The sequence below is a fragment of the Siphateles boraxobius genome, unplaced genomic scaffold, assembly GCF_051911475.1.
Source record: "Siphateles boraxobius isolate OS27281-9 unplaced genomic scaffold, OSU_SipBor_1 7, whole genome shotgun sequence".
Taxonomy (NCBI): Eukaryota; Metazoa; Chordata; class Actinopteri; order Cypriniformes; family Leuciscidae; genus Siphateles; species Siphateles boraxobius.
Window position 1 is genome coordinate 40,837,053 of NW_027509197.1, and position 23,653 is coordinate 40,860,705.

General features: G+C 35.0%; 2 protein-coding genes across 5 annotated transcripts in view; one reads left to right on the forward strand and one right to left on the reverse strand.

Annotated features, from left to right (window-relative positions):
- Positions 1-15,885, reverse strand: part of mospd2 (motile sperm domain containing 2) — a 35,928-nt gene extending 20,043 nt beyond the window's left edge. The window contains exons 1-9 of the mRNA XM_077216462.1: positions 15,622-15,885; positions 15,476-15,533; positions 13,873-14,028; positions 12,655-12,741; positions 11,365-11,519; positions 7,649-7,709; positions 6,982-7,020; positions 6,645-6,769; positions 5,539-5,709 (exon numbers count right to left, since the gene is read on the reverse strand). Coding sequence (XP_077072577.1) covers positions 5,539-5,709; positions 6,645-6,769; positions 6,982-7,020; positions 7,649-7,709; positions 11,365-11,519; positions 12,655-12,741; positions 13,873-14,028; positions 15,476-15,533; positions 15,622-15,654 — 885 coding nt within the window. The 5' untranslated portion in view covers positions 15,655-15,885. The remainder of the gene's footprint in view (positions 1-5,538; positions 5,710-6,644; positions 6,770-6,981; positions 7,021-7,648; positions 7,710-11,364; positions 11,520-12,654; positions 12,742-13,872; positions 14,029-15,475; positions 15,534-15,621) is intronic.
- Positions 1-23,653, forward strand: part of fancb (FA complementation group B) — a 58,299-nt gene that overhangs the window by 23,718 nt on the left and 10,928 nt on the right. For 2 of the 4 annotated variants that reach the window (XM_077216453.1, XM_077216455.1), the window contains exons 1-3: positions 15,951-16,050; positions 18,112-19,037; positions 22,724-22,879. In XM_077216453.1, coding sequence (XP_077072568.1) covers positions 18,147-19,037; positions 22,724-22,879 — 1,047 coding nt within the window. In that variant the 5' untranslated portion in view covers positions 15,951-16,050; positions 18,112-18,146. Of the gene's footprint in view, positions 1-13,740; positions 13,785-15,950; positions 16,051-18,111; positions 19,038-22,723; positions 22,880-23,653 lie in introns of those variants that run through there. The other 2 variants (XM_077216454.1, XM_077216452.1) reach the window with 2 other exon arrangements.

The window sequence follows — 23,653 nt, forward strand, 5'->3', positions numbered from 1 at the left end:
ATACAGGCACACTGGGTTCCCGCTTGTTCTGTAAACATTTGAGAAAGTTATTGTTATCATAGCGGGGACCCGACACATATCACTGAGAGCTGGTATCAGTTGTTTTTGGTTCACCTCGAGCCGCTGGAGGAGGGTGTGGGCCCTGGCGCTGTGGCAGAGGCCGAAGAGCTCTCACAGGGGGAGGGGGAGGGCGAGCTGGGCCCGTAGGCTTTGGTGGTTGTGGGGCCTGGCGTTTTTTGGTTGGTATCTGGGGGCTCGCAGCAAAAGAGTGGGATAGTCTAGTTCCAGCGTGCACCAGTTGTTCCATTTTCTCTGAGAAGCACAGAAGTGGAGATGCTGGAGAGAGTGATAATGTTTCCAGTGAGAGTGATTTTTGCTCTGGTGTTATTGGAGGCTGTAATGTGCTGTCCTGGTTTCCCTGGCTGTTTTCCAGAAAGTCATCCTTGGGTGCTGTATCTTGGAGCAGTGCTGGTATGTCACAGTCTGTCTGTGGTGAGCTCTGTGGGCAGGGCTCAGCTGAGATTGTGTCCGTGAGCAGAGGTTGTTGTGGCTGAGTGGTGTTATCACTGTCCTTGTGTGATGTGTCAACCGCTTGTCCATTCAGGGGCTGAAGTGAAATCCTGTGGTCATTCATACTGTATCCAGGTGTGTGTGTGCCATTCAGGTTGAGTGGATTGGCACACATTGCAGAAGGATGACGGAGGGAGAAGTAGATATTGTCCTTTAGCACTCTTGAACCAAGTTTGTTTGGGTGGTGGCCATCCTGTTGAAACAGTTGCCTCTGACTCCAGAAAAGATTGAAGTTGTCAATAAAGTTCACTCCTTTTATATTGCAGGTTTTTTGCAGCCATGTATTAAGCCCAAGCAACCGTGAAAACCTGTTTGTTCCTCTTGCTGGGAGTGGTCCACTGATGAATGTTTGAACTTTCAGTCTTTTAAGTGTTTCAAAAAGTTCATTGAAATCCTTTTTAAGAAGTTCCGACTGCTCTTTATGAATATCATTCTTCCCCACATGAATGATGAGTCGATTTGCAGTCTTATGTTTCATCAGAATGTTCTGAAGTTCCCTGTTTACATCAGATGTTGTTGCTTGTGGAAGGCAGCACGTTGTTGTATCCCTGCTATTAATGTTTCTGATTACGGAGTCGCCCACTATCAGAGTCCTGGGCCCGGCTGCGCTGTGAGCTGAGTGCCGCTGTCTGCTCGACCTTGAGCCCCAGTTAGCATCAGTGTTAGCTACTGGCTGATTCTGTCTGTGTGTGATCACATTCATCAAATTTGGGGATTCCTCATTCATTAATACTTCAAATCTGTTCTCAAGATGTATAGGCGGTGGTAGGAGACCAGTGTTTGCAGTCCTTGTCAGAGCCGTATCTGGGGTAGAGGATGCTACTGCAGTAATATGTGATGCTCGTGACAATCTGATGTCTCGAGTGCCTTTGGGTCTCGCACCCTGTTTGTGCCATCGATTAGTAAAACGATCGGCTTGTTTCTCTACACTCAGTATGGCCTGTCGAGAAGGACTAGATTCATGGGACTCACCGGCTGTATGCTGAGGACGTCCATGACGAAGCTCTGTTGTGTGTTCCGTCTGGTTTGGTGGTCCCGCAATTAACTTTGTTTCAAGAATTGCAATCCTTTGTAAAAGTCTGTGGCAGTTGGAGCAGCAAGTAGATTCCAGAGGAGGCATTTTCTTATCCTTATGAATGTAGGCAGTTTTGTTTTCTCTTCCCCGGAATGTAAGCTTTCAGTGGGAGGCTGGTTGAATAAAATAATTCTGCTTTTTTTTTGTAGTAATCCAAACGTTTGAGCACTGTGCTGATTTGCTGAAGTTAAAATTAGGTGATAAAAGGAGATAAAATATAGAAATATAAAAGCGATAGAGCAAAGCGCGGAGCAGTAAGCGAGAGCGTCCGAACAGTAGCTGAGCAGGAAGTAGAATTTCTGACTTTATAACACGCAATTCTGACTTTATAACACGCAATTGCGACTTTCTCACAATTCTGACTTTATATCTCGCAATTCTGACTTTATAACACGCAATTCTGACTTTATAACACGCAATTGCGACTTTACATTCCACAATTCTGACTTTATAACACGCAATTGCGACTTTACATTCCACAATTCTGACTTTATAACACGCAATTGCGACTTTACATTTCACAATTCTGACTTTATAACACGCAATTGCGACTTTCTCACAATTCTGACTTCATAACACGCAATTGCGACTTTACATTTCACAATTCTGACTTTATAACACGCAATTGCAAATTTGTCAAACAATTCTGACTTTACATTTCGCAATTCTGACTTTATAACCCTCAATTGCAACTTTATATCACGCAATTCTGACTTTCAATTGCGGCTTTAATATCACACAATTCTGACTTTATAACACACAATTGCGACTTGTCACGCTATTCTGACTTTATTTCTCTCAATTGCGACTTTATATCACGCAATTCTGACTTTTAAACTCACAATTCTGACTTTATAACACGCAATTGCGACTTTATATCACGCAATTCTGACTTTCAATTGCGGCTTAATATCACGCAATTCTGACTTTATAACACACAATTGCGACTTTATATCACGCAATTCTGACTTTTAAACTCACAATTCTGACTTTATTTCTCTCAATTGTGACTTTATATCACGCAATTCTGACTTTCAATTGCGACTTAATATCACGCAATTCTGACTTTATAACACACAATTGCGACTTTGTCACGCAATTCTGACTTTTCAACTCACAATTCTGACTTTATAACACGCAATTCTGACTTTCAATTGCGACTTAATATCACGCAATTCTGACTTTATAACACACAATTGCGACTTTTCAACTAACAATTCTGACTTTATAACACGCAATAACGACTTTATAACGCAATTCTGACTTTCAATTGCGACTTAATATCACGCAATTCTGACTTTATAACACACAATTGCGACTGTCACGCAATTCTGACTTTTCTACTCACAATTCTGACTTTATAACACACAATTGCGACTGTCACGCAATTCTGACTTTTCTACTCACAATTGCGACTTTATATCACGAACTTCTGACTTTCAATTGCGACTTATCACGCAATTCTGACTTTCAATTGCGACTTTATATCATGCAATTCTGACTTTATAACACACAATTGCGACTTGTCACGCTATTCTGATTTTTAACACACAATTGAGACTTTATATGAACCAAACCATTCTGAAACAATCTGAAACCGCTGGCGCATATGTTTTCCCGGATTTGACAATTGCACAAAGCCATATCGCAATATAAATATTTTTCCCAGTATATCGTGCAGCCTTATGGCTTGTTCACACCAAGGACGATAACTATAACGATAAAGATATAGTTCTAAAAAAAGATAATTCTAAATATGTAAGAATAGCAGAGTCCACAGTACAAACGGCACAGAGAAACAATATCGTTGGAATCATTTTGAGAAATATTTTTTTCCAGCTGATGAACGATAAAAACATTGACAGCCAATCAGAATCCATCCTGCTTTAAAGAGCTTGATCATTTACAGAATAAACAGAACAATATCGTGATTCGCTAATATAGTATTGTATCATTCTTAGTGTAAACGGGCCTTTACACTCGAAAATGAGTGAAGATCTCAATCACAAATCAATCATCTGAACCTCTGAGCTCATGCTGAGAGTTTGAGAGTCACATGATGAATCTGCAGCGATCAATGAGATGTTTGAGCGCATTAGCCGTCGCTATTATAATTAGCATATTTATTCAATGTGACGTCAATCAACACGTCTGCTAACAGAACAGAAGATCAGATCAGATCAGGGCTGAGTGATAATGACGGATATGCAGCACAATGCATCGGGTTTCAAACGGGGTTAGTATCGTAAACAAAGCTATTTAAAAAAAGTGTTCATTTGAATAAAGCTGCAATAAAAGTTGAAAAACTTAAATAAAAACTTAAAATTAAAAAATGTTGAGAATAATCTTACATAAGTTTACGTTGAAGCACTAAAGTTATTAACTGGAAATGTATAAATAACTAAAACATAAAAATAAATTAAACCTAAATAAAAAAAATGTTGCCCTGGCAATACACTGATATGTTTAAGTTGAAGTACTAAAATTATGAACTGGAAATAAATCAACTAATACTAAACTAAAACATAAAAATATATATTTTTTAAAAACTAATAAAATGACAAAAGCACAAAGAAAATCACAAATTAACTCTTTACCCACCACCGTTTAAAAAAAAGCTGCCAGCCACTGCCAGCATTTCTGATCATTTTCTTTTGTTGTATGAATATCTGAACATGCAATATATCAAAACAAGGAACAAAAGCCTCTACTTTTAAACAAAAAGATTTAAATGTTTTATTCTATGTTCATGCATTCTTTTTTTGATCAATACTTGAATGTGTGAATCAGCTGCATTATTTCTTCTAAGTTAAAAACAAAATGTTAAATTTGTTTTTCATTCAATTTTATGTTTTAGTAAAAAAAAATACATGGTAAATACTGCTATTTATCATTGAACATTTATTGAACATTGTCTAAATGCTGAAAACCATCACATTGTATTATTATTATTTTTATTATAAATTGGAGTTAGGAGTCGAGTCACCTGATTTTAACATGATCACATGATTATCATCTCACTACAAGGTCTCAGCCGCGTTATTAAAGCTGCAGCATTAGCATGCTTTGATTTTAACTCGCAGACGTTGTGATGAGTTTTGATTCAGAAGCAAATGCATGCGTTATTGCATGATTTAATCAAAAGTATGAGAAGAATGGACAGAAGTTTTAAAAGTAAGAAAAGAATCTGTAAATCAGGCATAGAGGAGTTAAATCTCAGAGACACGAGGAACATGTCTGGGCCACATTTCAAAATCAAAAGAAAGAAAATATTTTGCATAAATGACAGTGTTACCACTTTACAATAAGATTTTTTTTAACATTAGTTAATATGAACTATGAGCAATATAGCTTACAGCATTTATTACCTTTGTTAATGTTAGTTTATAAAAATACAACTGTTCACTGCTTCTTCATGTTAGTTCACAGTGCATTAACTGTTAACAGACACAACTTCTGTTTTTAATAATGTATTAGTAAACTTAGAACACAAACTAAGATTAATAAATGCTGTAGAAGTATTGTTTATTGTTAGTTTATTTAACAAACTGCATTGTAAAGTAAAGTTTCACCAGAAAATGAAGTGAATATTTCGTGCACCATTTCTTTTTTTTACCAAGATCCAAAAGTGTGCGTATGCAAAATCCAGTGCAAAAAAAATTTGAGCAAATTCATATATGCACAATATATATAATTTCATCAATAGTTCCTGTAAAAAAAAAAAAAATGCATTATAAGGTTTTGCCAGAAATTAAGTTAATTTTTGCACTTTTTTATTGCCTAATTCAAATAATGCAAAACCGTAAAATGCATTGCAAAATAATCTTGCAAAATATAATTTCTTTGGATTTTTTGGGGGAAATGTGACCTAGACGTGAGGAAACGAGGTATACCTTCTTTGGTCTGATGGATTGCTCATTGAAACTGGACTCGAGAGTTTCTTTGGAGTCGGACTCTAAATCCTTGATGTCACTCTCATCCTCGCTGACGATTGGACCGTTTTCACAGATTGGAGACTGGAAGTCGTCGTCCAGGAGAGGCGGATAACTGTACTTGAATTGGTCCTATTAGATAAAACAAAAGAATATTATCAAAAATCTTAAAGCCATATTTTACTTAAAATGTCCCCCTGTGGTATAAAACAAACCATGTGTAAATTCATAAGTCGACAGCATTGCTGAGTATTTTTTTGAACCAAAGACAGTCTCAAAAACACGGTTTGAAATCGCTGGTGTTTCTGACGTCACAAACTACCTTGTAACCAATCAGATCAACGTGTGATCGTCAACGTGTGAGTGAGTGAGTGAGTGGAGGCAGGGCTCATTTGCATATTCATAGGACTGCGCATATTAAATGAGGCAAGGGTGTCGAGTTACATTCAAGATATTTGGATAAGGAAAAAACACTTACTTAATACGAGACAGAGTTCTTTATTAAACTCATAAAAGACAAAATTACTACAGGAATACTGGATTCTAAACCTCAGAGAAACGCCACAATCACGAGCTGGAAGAAGAAATGAGTGAGAAACTGCTCATATGAGCCGCTCACAGTATAAGAGTCTCTCCTTGCCATTAATGCTGGATTACACACACACACACACACACACACACACACACACACACACACACACACACACACACAGGAGCTCTCGAAGCTCCGCCCTCTGCGCCGGGAGCAGCAGCTCATTTGCATTTAAAGGGACACACACAAATGGCACGTTTTTGCTCACCCTCAAAAGGTGACAATTTTAACATGATATAAAAAATGTCTGTGGGGTGTTTTGGGCTAAAACTTCACACACACACTCTGGGGACATCAGAAACTTATTTTACATCTTGTGAAAAGGGCATTATAGGACCCCTTTAATCAAATTTTTTCTTTTTCTTTTACCCAGCCCTAATAGTTTTAGATTATTGCAAGCTTGTGAATTGAAATGGAAACGTGAGATTTGTGCCAAAGCCCAGTTCAAAGTAATCCTCGTCTTATATTTACGTACCGTTCCTCCCATGTACGGTGGAAGGTGTTCGGGGCCGACGTACGTCTGGATGTCACTCTTGGTGACAAACTTGAGTTTACTGATGGCATCGGGGCCGAGCCACGTCTTCACGATCTTCCAGGCGGCTGCGGCACACAAGACAAGCTAGTCAAGTCACATTTATTATACAGCGCTTTTTACAATACAGAGTGTTTCAAAGCAGCTTTACAGAGATAACAGGAAAATAATGCAACAAAATGTGTTTCTAGAAGAAAATAGCGTCTCCGTGATGGTTCATAGTTAGAACAAATGAACATCATTCCAAAGATCTGTCATTTATCAACCAATCACAACTCACCATTCATGATCCAGGGCATCTCATACATGATCATTTTGGCTGTGATTAAAACAAAAAATACATAAATGTTTAAACAAACCAAGTGACTGTGGAAAGTTATAATCTGTAAAATGAGGACATTTTGGAAATCTTTCTATAATACAGAGATTCCCAACGTTTTTGTGACAGCCAAATCCCTTTAAGCTATTTCGGTAACACTTTTAATATTTCGGTAACACTTTACAATAAGGTTTATTAGTTAACATAAACTGAGAATGAGCAATACTTCTTCAGCATTTATTAATCTTAGATAATATTAATTTCAACATTTACTAATACATCATTAAAATCAAAGGTTGTATTTTGTTAACATTAGTTAATGCACTGTGAACTAACATGAACAAACAATGAACAGCTGGATTTTTATTAACTAACATTAACAAAGATTAATAAATACTGCAGCAAATGTATAGCTCATTGTTAGTTCATGTTAGTAAATACATTAATGTTAACTAATGAACCTTAAGTGTAAAGTTTTACCAATATTTCAGTAATTTATCAGTGCATTGACATCTTTTTTAGTAAGTTTTATTTTGATTTGTTAAAAGAATGTATTACATTTGATTTATTTATTGGCTTTTCATCAAGTCTGCTATAACAGAAGGTTGAATAAACAGAATACACTCACAAAGAAACTTTGGATAGTACACTTTGAAGCAGTTAATGATATATTTCACAAAGTCCATATCCTAGAAGAGAAGAACATGGGAAAGAACGTTAGATGCAGCAAAACACAGTCAAGAACAGCAGATTTATGTTGTCCAATTCTTTCTAGTGTCAGAATTTATAATCATGAAAAAAAATTCAGAATTTAAGCTTATGGTGGCGCTAGAGAGTTTTAAGCAGAGACCATAAATTTGGTGTGAATAATGTTCAGATCCTTTGCAATAAATGTGCCAAATTTCGTGATGTTTCTCCAAACGGTTATAGGAGAGTTTAATCTTTTCATTGATTTAGAGTCTATAATTTATAGAGCTGGATGAAATGATGGTGTATACTGTAATTTTACTATACCATTCATACCGCGGTAAATATATCTGCCTGTCTAGTAGTGAGCAAGACTGCTTTACATTATTATAAAACATGTATTTTTGGGGGGGTTTGGGTCATTAAGTTTTGGATAAAAAAGAAGAGAAAAATCCAAATTTATTTAATATATCAAGCATTTTTCAATTTCAATTTGAATTGTTGAATATTGAAATGCATGTCAGTGAGTGTTTATCACTGACCCACTTCATGAAGACTAAACCGTTGTTTCATGTTAAACTGTAACGCAGCCGTTAATCCATTAGGTAACTAACTGTTACAGGTCACCGTTGGGGTCAAATCTAACCACTAACCACAGTACTGAATACACACACTGATCAACACGATCACTACTAGTACACTACTACAACCGGTTAGTCATTCTGATCTGAACAGATTGTGCAATCCTGTTGTTTACTCGAGTAACCTTTAGCTCCGTTTGTTGTTGACGCTTACATTTGCTCTCCATATTCGTTCCTTGAAGCAACAACCTTTTGCATTACTGACTTTTCAATGAAAGTTTATTACAGGAAAACAACAGAATGGTTTTTATATGGAATATTTATTCACTTGGCATGGTCATGGTATAATTTGGAGGAAAACAAACAACTTTTTACATTTTTCGCCTTTGTCTGCTTAGTTGGGGACATTTAATATTTAATATTCAACAATATTATTGCTCTGCCTGCATTGACACTATTATAAGAGAACTGAGCTGGACGATGACATCACGGTTTTCTCCAGAGCGGCTATATATATATATATAACTAAATTAATAATGTTTTTACAATAGAAATGAACCATTGCCGAACTTGCTTAAGCTGGAATGTGACGCTATTTTCTTCTAGAAACACATTTTGTTGCATTATTTTCCTGTTATCTCTGTAAAGCTGCTTTGAAACACTCTGTACTGTAAAAAGCGCTGCATAAATAGGTGACTTGACTTTCTAACTATTTTATTTGAAGAAATTCCCCAAGAATCAGAATTAAAGCGAGTGAAATATATAACTGGAAGCACGTTAAGCTCTTTATAAGCTATAGGATCAACATTAGAGACGCAGCGAGATTCAAACTCAAGAGAAGCAGGTTTTGTGTTTCTAGAGATCATTCAAAAAGTCATATTTTGAGGTAATTTTGCTGCTAAAGTTGGTGTGAATAATGTTCAGATCCTTTTCAAAATACTTGATATTTTACAGAAAAGCGTTAAACCCCTAGTCGCCATAATGAAGACACTATCACATGACAGTCCTTCATATTATAAACATGCAAAACCAATTTACAGTCATATAAGATAAGCATTAATTAAAGCGCACTGTAATTCTGGCATTAGGTTTGATGAGGCTCAGCTTTGGCCAGAAACATGAGACGAGGACATTTGCTGTTTGACGGGAAAGTCTCTTGGATTAAGCAAGCGAGTTGGATTGACCGAAGAGATTTAAAGGCCACGTTAATCTGCGAAGCGTTGAAGGGCGTCTGTCCCTCTGCACCTTCGACTCATACAGCATATAATCACGTTTATATAATACAGATAATGACCTTAAAATGACTTGCTAATCTACTAATCAGAACAAACGAGGTTCACTTTTCTTCATCGGTTTATGTGAGGTACATCCAAACACTAAAACTAATTCTGAACTATGATATTGGGCTGTAACTATTATTATTTGTGCTTCATGTTCTTTTGAAAGAGGAACGCTCTAAATATTTGTTATTTGTAGTGCTGGGCAACGATTAATCGTGATTAATCGCATCCAAAATAAAAGTTCTGTTCGTTTATATAAAACTTTGTGTTTACAAAATGTATATTTTGTATATATAAATACACACATATGCATGTGTTAGTGCTGGGCGGTAAACCGGTTCAAACCGAAAACCGGTTTATATTTTCGTCACGATATTGATTTTGAATAATCCGTCATACCGGTGTATTTAATTACACAACATTCGGAACGAACGTTACGCTGCACGACACTGTTTCAGACGGACCCTTTACAATGTTGCACTTCTAAGCAGCGACGAGTGAGAGTAAACAAACAGCAGTGTCTGTTACGTTACATGGACGATGGATGCGGAGCGCATTATTGTAGCGCGAAAGTACATTAATATAATGCGCGAGTGCGAATCTCTCTGCTCGCGCGCGGAATATAATGTACCGCGCTCTCAGATACACGCGGCTCTTGTTAAAATAGGTCTATTTTCTCTGTGTTCGCTCAGAGAATCCTGCACTTAAAACGTGTTCAGTGCAATCGCGAATCTCTCCTCTTCCCCAGCTAACAGTTTTAGGTTATAAGAACGTTTTCACAACGTTACCATTAAGTTATAAAAACGTTAACGTTATTTCAGAATGTTCTAGAGACATTCAAAATGTCCAGTTTTTTAGACGTTGTATTAACGTTATTTCTTGGTTATAAGAACTTTATTCAAAACGTTATAAGAACGTTCAATTCTCCCGTTATATAAACGTTGTATTAACGTTCTTGCTTGGTTATAAGAACATCATTCAAACGTCATTAGAACGTACAATTCTCCCGTTATATAAACGTTGTATTAACGTTCTTGCTTGGTTATAAGAACATCATTCAAACGTCATTAGAACGTACAATTCTCCTGTTATATAAACGTTGTATTAACGTTATTTCCTGGTTATAAGAACGTTATTAGAACGTTAAGAAATAACAATTTTAGGTCATACTGGGCGCTATTCTATTCTACAATATTCACTAATGACAGTAAAATAGACCATCCTAAGTCAATTTACTGCAGTAATTCCTCTCTCAACCAGTAGAAAATGCTTTGAACACCTGATTATGCATGAAAAAAAACCGTCATAAACCGGAAAACCGGCATAATTTTGAAAAAAAACGTGATATAAATTTTTGGTCAAACCGCCCAGCACTACTAGCATGTGTATATATATATTTAAGAAAAAAATTATTAATATATAAAATATTTAAACTTATATACAGTAGTCAACATTTGAAGTGGATCAAACGTGTAATGTTCGAAATTCATGTATAACTTTGATAAAGTTTTGATCCACTTCAAATGTTGACTACTGTAATATAAATTATGCATAAATATGACAATATTTCTTCAATATATACATGGATATGTGTGTGTATTTATATATACAAAATAATTATACACAGTACACTACACATATATTATGTAAACACAAATTTATTTTGCATGCGTTTAATCGTTGCCTGCACTAGTTATTTGTGCAGAGTGTGTGTAGCATTGTCAGTATTTAAACATTTTACACCTGATTTTGGTGTTCTTATTTTATGAGCATGTGGAGTAAAGTGAATAACTCACTATATTACTGAGTCCGGACTCTGTCATGTCGAACACGACCGTCAGTGGCATTCCTGGCTCTCGCTTAGCGTAGCGCTCCAACCAGAACGCCACATACCTCTTCTTATCCACTGTCGTCTTGGCATCCTTCACGTGGAGTTTCACTCTGAACCAGACTATATCAAACACACACACACACACACACAAACACAAACACACGGGAAGAAATACAGATGGATGGATTTCATTTATTGATTAATAAATGACAAATAAATGCTGCATTTGTAATAAAAGTACTTCATTTACACTGAGAAAGCACAGCGAATTTATGTTATGATTATGTTTCCAGTGGCCTTAATCCATGCACAGCTTTTCAAAATGTCACAAAAGCGTTTTGTATGAAATATTGAAGGTTTTAAATAAGTGTTTTGCAGAGTGGCGCTACGAATTTTCTAAAATCTGGTTTTATTGTGGCATGTTAAATTAGTGTTCAACAAATGCGCCTGTATATATTTATATACACTTATATAATTTAGAATTTTTATATATATATATATATATATATATTTTAGAAATTTTAGAAAATTCGTAGCGCCACTCTGCAAAACACTTATTTAAAACAGCTTATGTGACATTTTGAAAAGCTGTGCATGGATTAAGGCCACTGGAAACATAATCATAACTTAAATTCGTTGTGCTTTCTCTCATATATATATATATATATATATATTAAACACGCATATATCACACAGTCTTAGTGTAAATGAAGTACTTTTAAAGTGAACCTCGTGTATATATATATAATTTTTTGTATTATTATTATTATTTTTTTTAAGTTGCACTGAATTATAAATTATACTAACAATATATGCATTTTTTCTAATATATATATATATATATATATACAAATCTTATATATATATATATATATATATATATATATATATATATATATATATTCGTAAAACAATTTTTTTTTTTACTCTGATCTACTTGCTCTGAAATGGCACGAAAGCATTGAAAAACAGTTTTAAGAAAAAAATATATATAAAAAAATATTTAAAACGCTTTTCCCCCCCAAAGTTTTCATGTTTATATATATATATACATACATATATATACAATAAACGTTGTAGTATGTTTTTGTAGTCAAGTAGACTCAAAATTAAGTAAATCAGTAAAAAAACTAAATCTATTTAAGTATTAAGGCATGATTTCCACCACGTCTTTCCACTGAATTTCTGTAAGCACGTTTTATTTCAATTAAAAACGGCGTTTATAACATGCAAAGCAGGATTAACCTCCACCTACAGAGTTTGTTCCCTTCTTTGTCGTATCCGTGAAGGTAAACCGCCCCGCTCTCGAACATCCAGCGGGGAATACTGTTCTCCGCCAGATCTACAGCAGGAACAACAACAAAACTAAATACCATTCATTCATCACATTCTCGACTCATCACAACACTATCAGTTTAGCAACAGTGAACATTTGATAAGAGAAAATCAACACTGACTGATTTGGTTGGGTAGCAATGAAAGTTACTTTGCTGCATAAATCAGCTGAAATAACTGAATGAACACACTGAAGGATTTAAAGACGAGAGACAGACAAGAAGAGGATTGTGTCGCTCGAGATCAGCATACAATCAGCATTTCTGACGAGCACAAAACAGTTCTGTAAAGCCATTCTCTAAATCTCTATAAATATAGTCACCATTCATCCATAAGGAACTCATGTTGTCATTGGGATCAAAAGGAAAATATTATTAATAAAATGATATTGATCAGTATTACAGGACTGATCATTACAGTGGTCAGTAAATGCTTTCACTCATATTTCAGAGAGAGATTTTATGGGGTTGGAAACTGTCATTAAAATAATTTCACACTGCAAAAGATTGTATTAGTCCTAAAATAAGTTACATTTTCTTTTTGGTAAATGTGGCCAGGACGTGTTTGGATACTAATAAGTACATAATAATTTCATCTTTCTATGTTATAAATAAAGTCAATTATGAGATGAAAAGTTGAAATTATAACATAGTCATAATTTCGACATTCTGTTATTAATATGACTCACTAAGTTGTTTATGTGATGACAAGTCAAAATTATGACGTACTAAGTCATATTTTTAGCATAGTATGTCATAATTTTGACTTTCTAAGTCATATTTTTAACAGTGTCAAAATGATGACATACTAAGTCATTTATAACAGAAAGATGTACATACTGGGTATGTCAATTTCGACTTTTCATCTCATAACTGACATAGAAAGTCAAAATTATGACATATTTCAGACAGTTTTAGACGGAAACTGTCATTAAAATTATTTCACACGGCAAAAGATCACATAAGTCTGGAAAATTTGTTGAATTTTCTTTTTGAAAAATGTGGCCAGGACATGTTTGTCTTTCACGAGATTCGCAACAGGAACTATCATGTGAGTAACTTCCTCATTTCAGTCTGTTTCTGTGAAAAAGCATCACTCACACACACACACACACACACACACACTCACACACACACACCGTTGAGCTGAAACTCTCTCCTCCACTGGAAGCTCTCGTCGATCATCTTTAAGGTGTCGTCCACAACGAAGTGTCTCCATGTGAGGTATCCTTCCACCAGAGCATCATCTCGGAGAAGCTTCTCCACGTCTCTGCCGTCATATTTGTCTTGAGACTCTGTGAGATCGAGTTAGAGAAAGCAGAGCAGGGTTTCAATTAGTTGCATGAGCATAAGAGACGTCTTTCAAAAACATTAAAAATAGTAATGTTTCCAAACTTTTGACCGGTGCTGTACGTGTACTGTATGTGTACGTGTGTGTAAAATAAATAGCGATGCACTAATATGAAAATTTTGGCCGATACCGATAATTCTTTATATATGAAAGCCGATAACCGATATTTGGCCGATAAATCTTAATCAAACTTTTTATATACATTTTGAGTGCTTGATTAATACAAAAACAATAGTCTCACCATTAAAAGTAATGTCCCAAGCATATAATATATTTAAAAATATATATATAATAAATATAATTTCTTTTATTTTTAAGGATGCAGGATATATCGGCGGGCCACCATATCGGTATCGGCTGATATATGTTGATTTTTAATATCGTTAGCGGCCCAATAAGAAAATGCTCCTGATATATTAAAGCTGATGTATTACTTCCTTCAGCTGAGACACTTCAGATTCACACTGTTGTACAACATGATGGTTTTGAATTGCTTGAAATATGATTGAAATCACTTTGATCACTTTGAAATCAAGTCTGTCATATCGGCTACATAAAATTATAATGAAAACATCATTATAATTGTGTGCTTTGGACATTGCTTTTAATGGTGAGACTTTTGTTTTTGTAAACAGGCACTCAAAATGTATATAAAATTTGAATTTAGATTGATCGGCCAAAATTTTCATATCAGTGCATGGCTATTTATTTCTCACACACACACACACACACACACACACACACACACACACACACACACACAGCACCAGTCAAAAGTTTGGAAACATTATGCTCATCAAGCCTGCATTTATTTGATCAAAAAATACTGAAAAAAATAATAATAATGTGAAATATTATTACAATTTAAAATAATGGTTTTCTTTTTAATATACTTTAAAATTTAGCTTTGCATTAATTAAAGCAATAAATTATTTTAAACACACTACTCTGACACTAAACAATACAAGTTAACCTGGTTATAACACTATAAGGAAATGTTTTAAAACAGCAACGTTACATGAGAGTATATTTTCATACTACATCCCAGGAAATGTCATAAAACAATATATGCAAAGACTGTAAGACTGACTTTTTTCACATATTGCTACTTATTCCTCACTAGTGCTACTTTCACAACAGCAAAACAAAAATCAACATTATGATTAAAACATGAATTTTGATTTCTGACTGACAGTTCAATCCAACAGCTGTGATATCAAATATTAAACATCTGCTCTTATAATGGATGACACGTGATCCTCAAAAGTCCTAAATGTCATTGTGGATACTTTTTCATATTTAATATCTGAATTAATAAGCAATTATGAGATCAAGACTTCTGTGATGAATGTTATTGTGAAGCTTGAGAACTTAGCGTACTGCTAACTCACCCTCAACATACTCGCTTTTAAACCTCTGTCGTGTTTCTTCGATCTTAGTCTCGATGTCCTTTTGGAGAGAGCGAAATATTATTAATAAATCCGTTTAAGATGAGAAAAAAACGCGTAATGCTTGTTTTGTTTAGCTGTCTGATTACCTGCTCTGATTCCGTCTGTCCTGCCTCCGCCATGATGGTGCGCACTGTCAGTCAGCAGTGGCCTGGTCTTCAGTGGAATAGACCGCAGATTCTATGAAACTGGACTCAGGATGACGCCATGTTGGTTCGGAGATGTCAAACTAACCTTTGAACAGGCTTTTGCAGCAAGATAAAGTTCCTCTGATGTCCTCTGGCAATTAAAGGCAAATGATTGCATCATGTGCGCAATCTAAAAACAGTAAAAGCCTATGACAACATCACTTATTTGTGAAACGGTGATTGAACTGTAGCACTGTTTCTTTAAGAGATACCCGGAAAACGTGACGTGCAGCAAATACGCGCGCACTTTGAGGAAGAGAAGAAGTGTTTGAGAATAATATACACACACATTCATTCCAGAGTAAAACAGTGTATGAGAGTCATGCAGAGGTACAGTATGAAACCAGTTTTGTCATATATTAATTCCGGGATTTAATAGTGTATCATATGTTGTATAACATGGAAGCCCATTTCCGCCAAATGAGGGGAATAAGCATTATTTTGTAAACCAATATGACACAAAAAGTCTGAATTAGTCCATACAGAGTCAATTATGAGATGAAAAGTCGAAATTGACATACTAAGTCAATCATAACATCGAAAATTGAAATTATGACATACTAAGTCATAATTATTAAGTAGAAATTATGACATGCTAAGTCAATTATGAGATGAAAAGTGGAAATTATTACATACTCAGTCATATTTATAACACAGAAAATCGAAATTTACATACTAAGCCATTTTTATAGCATCGAAAGTCGAAAATATCACATACTTAAGTCATATTCATTAACGTTACATCGAAAGTCGAAATTATGACATTATAAGTCAATTATGAGATGAAAAGTCGAAATTATGACATACTAAGCCACATTTATAACATGGACAGTCGAAATTATGACATTCTTAAGTCAATAATGAGATAAAGTCGAAATTATGACATACCAAGCCACATAAATTGACATAGGGCCTACTTAAGTCAATTATGAGATAAAATGTTTAAATTATGATTTACTATGTCGTAATTTCGACTTTTCATCTCATAATTTTTTACTTGGTATGTCTAATTTCGACTTTCTATGTCATTATTATGATTTACGAAAGCATGATTTTGTTTTCTTATGTAGAAGAAATGGGCTTCCTTCCATATTAACATTAAAGGCACAATTTCACTGTAAATCAGTTACAAACTAATTAAAACTAATTTAAACAATTTCCGTAGAAACCATGTATATAAGCACTTTTAACTAGCTTAATAGTGCCTATAGTATGTTAAATATTCTATATTTTCAATATGTTAAATTTTAAAGTCTCTTAAGTTTATTTGTTCATCATTGTATTGCATTGCATTATGTTTTAAAACTACAGAGCTTTGATCATTGAAAACTAAGCATTTCAATTATCTAAGACATTATTGGCAGATATTGATATTATATGCATTTTATGCTATACTGTTATAAAGATCTCGTTGTTTTAGATTACAAACTAGGGATGCAGCGAATTGAAAATATTGGCCGATACCGATAATTCTTTATATTTGAAAGCCGATAACCGACATATTGGCCGATTAATTTAAATCCAAATTTTTATATAATTTTTGAGAGCCTGATTACAAAAACAAAAGTCTCACCTTTAAAAGCCACATCCCAAACACACAATTATAATGTTTCATGATAATTTTATGTAGCCGATATGGCAGACTTGTCTTGCACTGAACTGTATTCTTTTTTTGAAGTGATTCCAATCATATTTCAAGCAATTCAAAACCATCATGTTGAATCTGAAGAGTCTCAGCTGAAGGAAATAATACACTATTTATTAGCTTTAATATATCGGCCACATTTTCTTATCGAGCCGATAACATTAAAAATGAACATACAGTCAAACCAAAATATATTCAGACACCTTCAACATCTCTCACATTATCACAGTTTATTCGCTATAGTTTAGAAAATGGTAATAAAATACGACAAGAAATCAGTTGATATTTCACTGGTTTTGTCTCACACATGAATTATGTTGAATATCTGTCAGCTGTTAAATTTAACTCCACAATTAGATAATACCAGTTTAGCTCAACCAGTTACCAAGCAATGCTTCATGTTGTTCAGTCTGTGCTGTAAAAAGGTGCATTAGTTATTAAAGAAAAAACACTTCAGAAAACATGATCAGCTCAAAGTGTCCCAATCATTTTTGGTCCCAAATATTTATAAATTTTACTGGTAGTCACTGTATGAAGATTTTTTTGGGTATGTCACAGTTTACTTTATTTTGCTCTCCTCACTTACATAAATGAACTATAGTGTCCTGCACACACTAGTGAAAAACATCAAATATATATATATCTGGTGTCTGAATAATGTTTGCTTTGACTGTATATCGGCCGATATAAATGTGTCGTTTTCCATGTTAAAGTTTCAAGTGTGTTTCCTCTTCTTTTCCCTCCAGCTTATCTGTGGAGTGGCGTTTGGACTCATAAGACGATGGCAGCGGAGCGGCGCGTGTCGATGCTCTCGTTCGGAGGAGAAGTGCTAGCGTTCCAGTGCAAGAGTTTAAGCTCAAAAACCCGAGATCATCGCAAAGGCTCAGAAGTTTCTTTCCTCCATCTTTCCTTCGATAAAACCTCGCAAAGCTTCTCCGTTACAGATCATAAAACACAGCCGATACACAAAGAAAGCTCTTCAGAGACGCACGTCGTTCACTGCGCTTCTGCACTCGATGCGCAACTGAGACAAAAAGTGCCGTGTGTTTTACTGAAAATATGCAAGAAAAGGACATCGGCTTTTAAATACATGCTTTACTCCATATGTGCTTCAAATGAAGGAAAGCTTTGTGTTGAGTTTGCGTTACCGTACGAGATTAGAGACCATATTTCAATATTGCAGGGTCCCACGTTGATTTGGAGTTATGAAAACTCAGTTTTGTATGTGTCGTCGCAGAGCGGCGGTGTAAAAGAAGTCCCGATTCTCTTCGAGTCGATCAAGTTTATCGGCGAACTTCCTCTTCGTAAAAGAAAACTAGTGATTCATGGCACTACGAATGACCCGTCTGGTGCGAAAAACACACTTTATTTCATCGAAGACGAACGCTGTGCCGCCGCATGTTTCGTGCCGAACGCTTACGTCTCTGTGATGCAGTGCATGATGGTTCTCTCCGCGGAGGAAGATGGCGGATCGCTTAAGTCACGTGTTCTGGCGGCCACGAGCACGAAACAACTGGTTCGCTTTGAGAACGGATTCCCGCGGGATGTGTGCGCTCTTCCGTACGAGCGTCCGCTGAGCGTTCAGACGGTTCATACGCTGAGGAACGAGTGTCTCGTCGTCGTGAGCTTCAGTCAGGGGAACGTCTGCGCCGTGTGGAGCGACACTTTCCAGGTGAGAGATTATTTTGTATTTAGAAGTGTTAAAGGGGTCATCGGGTGCCTGTTTTCCACAAGTTGGTGCGTTCTTTAGGATCTTCATGTAAAGTTTGGAACATACTTTGGTTAAAATTCGTCAATGGTTAGCACCCTTTCTACAGTATACACATGGCTGAGGGCGGAAATATGCTAATACAGGAAATATGCTAATACAGGAAATATGCTAATACGGGAAATATGTTAATACAGGAAATATGCTAATACGGGAAATATGTTAATACGGGAAATATGTTAATACGGGAAATATGTTAATACGGGAAATATGCTAATATGGGAAATATGTTAATACAGGAAATATGCTAATACGGGAAATATGTTAATACGGGAAATATGTTAATACGGGAAATATGTTAATACGGGAAATATGCTAATACGGGAAATATGTTAATACGGGAAATATGCTAATATGGGAAATATGTTAATACAGGAAATATGCTAATATGGGAAATATGTTAATACGGGAAATATGCTAATAGGGAAATATGCTAATACGGGTAATATGTTAATACGGGAAATATGCTAATACGGGAAATATGCTAATACGGGTAATATGCTAATATGGGAAATATGCTAATACGGGAAATATGCTAATACGGGAAATATGTTAATACGGGAAATATGTTAATACAGGAAATATGCTAATACGGGAAATATGTTAATACAGGAAATATGCTAATATGGGAAATATGTTAATACAGGAAATATGTTAATACGGGAAATATGTTAATACGGGAAATATGCTAATATGGGAAATATGTTAATACAGGAAATATGCTAATATGGGAAATATGTTAATACGGGAAATATGCTAATAGGGAAATATGCTAATACGGGTAATATGCTAATATGGGAAACATGCTACTATGGGAAATATGCTACTATGGGAAATATGCTAATACTGGAAATATGCTACTATGTAAATATGCTAATACGGGAAATATGCTACTATGGGAAACATGCTACTATGTAAATATGCTAATACGGGAAATATGCTAATACGGGAAATATGCTACTATGTAAATATGCTAATAGGGGAAATATGCTACTATGGGAAACATGCTACTATGGGAAATATGCTTCTATGGGAAATATGCTAATACTGGAAATATGCTACTATGTAAATATGCTAATACGGGAAATTTGGTACTATGGGAAATATGCTAACACGGGACAGTTCGTCAGCGGTCGTGGGCAGAGCATGAGCTATATGACATCATATTGCTCAGAAAATCCAAACGGCTTGATTATTGAGTGTTTTGGCTTTTTGAGGACAAAAAAAAATGAGTGAATGGATTTTTTTCATTGTATGGTGGTTGTCCACACACTGCGAAGACACATTTATATGCAAACACCATATAAAAGGGAATTTTGCATCCGATGACCTCTTTAAAGGTGATATATTATGTCCCTTTTCACAAGATGTAATAGGCCTATGAATCTATGGTGTCCCTAGAATGTGTGTGTGAAATTTCAGCTTAAAATTCCCCGCAGATCGTTTATATTAACGTCTGCACCGTGTGCAACGACACTTTCCAGGTGCGGGTTATTTGGGATTTAGACGTGTTAAAGTCAGCATTAAACATTAGTTACGATCGTCTTCATTTCTCTATAGTGTTGTACATCCGAGTGAAACGCTTCTGGAACAAGAACAAATGTGGGCGGGGCTTGATTTTGTCTGTGGGGAAGTTGTGGTTTTCTATTGGTGCATCTCATGTGATTGACAGGTTATAGCCCCGCCCTCGTAATCAGAGAAGAAATGCTTATAGCTTGTATATTTTTGCAAACATTTGGAAAAAAAAATATAAGAAAAAATACAATTAAAATTAATTTGAAATGAAACGGTTTTTATATTTTATATTTATTTAAAATAATAAAATAAAATAATTTTAATTAATATTTCAGGATAAGGTACTTTAAAATCGTTTTTTAACCATATTAAAATTATACAATACTAAACAAAAATATTATAATTTCTGGTAACATGCAATGTAATGTTTTATTATTATTACTATTATTTTATTATTAAATAATATTTTTATACTTGAAGGTACACAATACTTTTTTATATTTTTATTTATCTGTTATTTTTATTTAGTTTTTAATGTCTATTTATTGAATTATTATTAATTTATTTGGTTCTTTTTAGTCGTTTTTTTATTTAATTTTATAACTTTGCGGGGTGTTTTATTTATTTATTTATTTATTTATTTTAAGTATTATTATCAGCCAATATCAGATACGATTTACGATTTTATTTATTTTTATGACTTTTTCAGGTCTAGAAATCACACTTTTGAAATCCCCCTCATGCATTGTCTACGTTCTCCAAAACCCTGGAACATAAAATAAAAGACCAAAATAAAAATGTCAGTCGTAGAGGTTACAAATTAAAATAAGGAGCATGATGTAATCTGGATTCTTAGATGGTTTAGCTGTTTTTTGGTTTCATTTTAAATAATTTTAAGTCATCTTTCGGCCACAGAAGCATCTGAGATGCAGGACCTCGACTCTGTCAACTTCAGTTTGCAGCTTCGACCTGTTTAATAATTAATGTTCGATAAACATAAGCAGACTGTGGCTGTTTGAGAGCTTGTCCTGTCAATCTCAGCACAGGAGTTTACTGTACAGGATTTACTATTAAAACCGGCTCGCAGGACTTGCATTTAAAGGTTAGCGTTTCCACCAGAACATTTCAAAGCTGCAGAAAATGTCAGATTATATATTATCTTTCCCTCGATGCATCGCGCGTATGCTAATCCGGGAGCTCTTTCCAGAGACGTCCTGTAAGAGGAACGTTTACACACAAACTTGAGTTCAACTTGTCAGTTTTATGTCTAATGCAGGTTTGTGTTAAAAATGCATTAAATAATACGCTGGTTTTCAGTGTATTTTGGTACTTCGTAAACATATATATATATACACTAAAAGGCAAAAGTTTTAGATCGGTGAGATTTTTAATGTTTTTAAAAGAAGTCTCTTCTGCTCACCGAGGCTGTGTTTATTTGATAAAAAATACAGTAAAAATTGTGAAATATTATTCCAGTGTAAATCAGCTGTTTTCTATGTGAATATACAGTAAAGTATAATTTATTCCTGTAATCAAAGCTGAATTTTTAGCATCATGATCCTTCAGAAATCATTCTGATATGATGATTTGATGCTCAAGAAACATTTATGATTATTATCAGTGTTGAAAACATTTTCATTTTCAGAATTCTTTGATGAATAGAAAGTTCAAAAGAACAGCATTTATTTGAAATAGAATCTTTTGTAACATTAAACACTACCGTTCAAAAGTTATTGCTCAGTACGAAGTTTTATTTGATTTTTTGGGGGGGGAATAAATAAATTAAATTAATACTTTTATTCATCAAGGACGCATTAAACTGATCAAAAGTTACAGAATCTTTTGGAACATTATAAATGTCTTTACTATTTCAAAATAAATGTAGAAAATGTAGAATAAATGTGTGTGTGTGCTTCTTCAAAACATTAATGAAGCCTCATTCTTTCTGCTAACTCAGTTTCTTGAAGTGTGTGTGTGTGTGTGTGTGTGTGTGTGTGTGTGTGTGTGTGTGTGTGTGTGTGTGTGTGTGTGTGTGTGTGTGTGTGTGTGTGTGTGTGTGTGTGTGTGTGTGTCAGGTGGCGTGGTGTTGCACAGGAGTGTGTTTGCTGCTCGTCGATGACTTCGTGAGATGCGGCTCGGATCAGATGCTGCTCGTGTTCCCGGACCAGAATCCTCCGGGAGATCTGCTCAGAAACTTCACGCTCACCGATCTGTGCGCCGTCACTTATTCTGTGCGTCAACGGTTTCATTCTTAAGCTTTTCATTCATAACACAACATTTATATTGCACATCCCAAAGAGTTTGATCGAATGCTCTGACATTTATTAACCCTTGTGGGAAATTTGGAAATTTTTGTCTTCTTCAGTTTTGTTTTGTTTTTGATAATTTTGCCTGTGTTAATGCAAACTGCATAAAGTTTGGCACAGGTGTGTATGTTTATAGGAATGTTACTATTTCACCCCCATTTCCTTTAATAAATCTATTTTGCACTAGAAACACAAAATAGTTCCACTCAGGACCTTAAATACAAAAAATGTCCCCATTGAAACCCATTAAAAATGCTATTTTTAATCCCAGGGCCATTTAACTATAAAATGATGCAATCTTTGTTAATAGGCTTTCATTCTGTTGGCAATTTAATTGTTAATTTCTTTTTTTACCAGATGGTGTCTGTCAACAGTTTCATTCTTAAGCTTTTGCTTCATAACGCATCGAATCGAATGCTCTGACGTTTATTAAAGTCCCCCTGTAGTTGATCATTTTATCCCTTAAAACTCATCTTTAATCACCAAAATGACATATTTAAAAGTTTTTTCCTTGAAAATAAATTTCTTCATGCCTTAAAATATCTTGAATGTAATTCGACACCTTTGCCTCATTTATTATGCGTGGTTATATGTATATGCAAATTAGCCCCGCCTCCACTCACTCACTCACTCACTCAGAGATCCACTCGTTGACGATCACACGTTGATCTGATTGGTTACAAGGTAGTTTGTGACGTC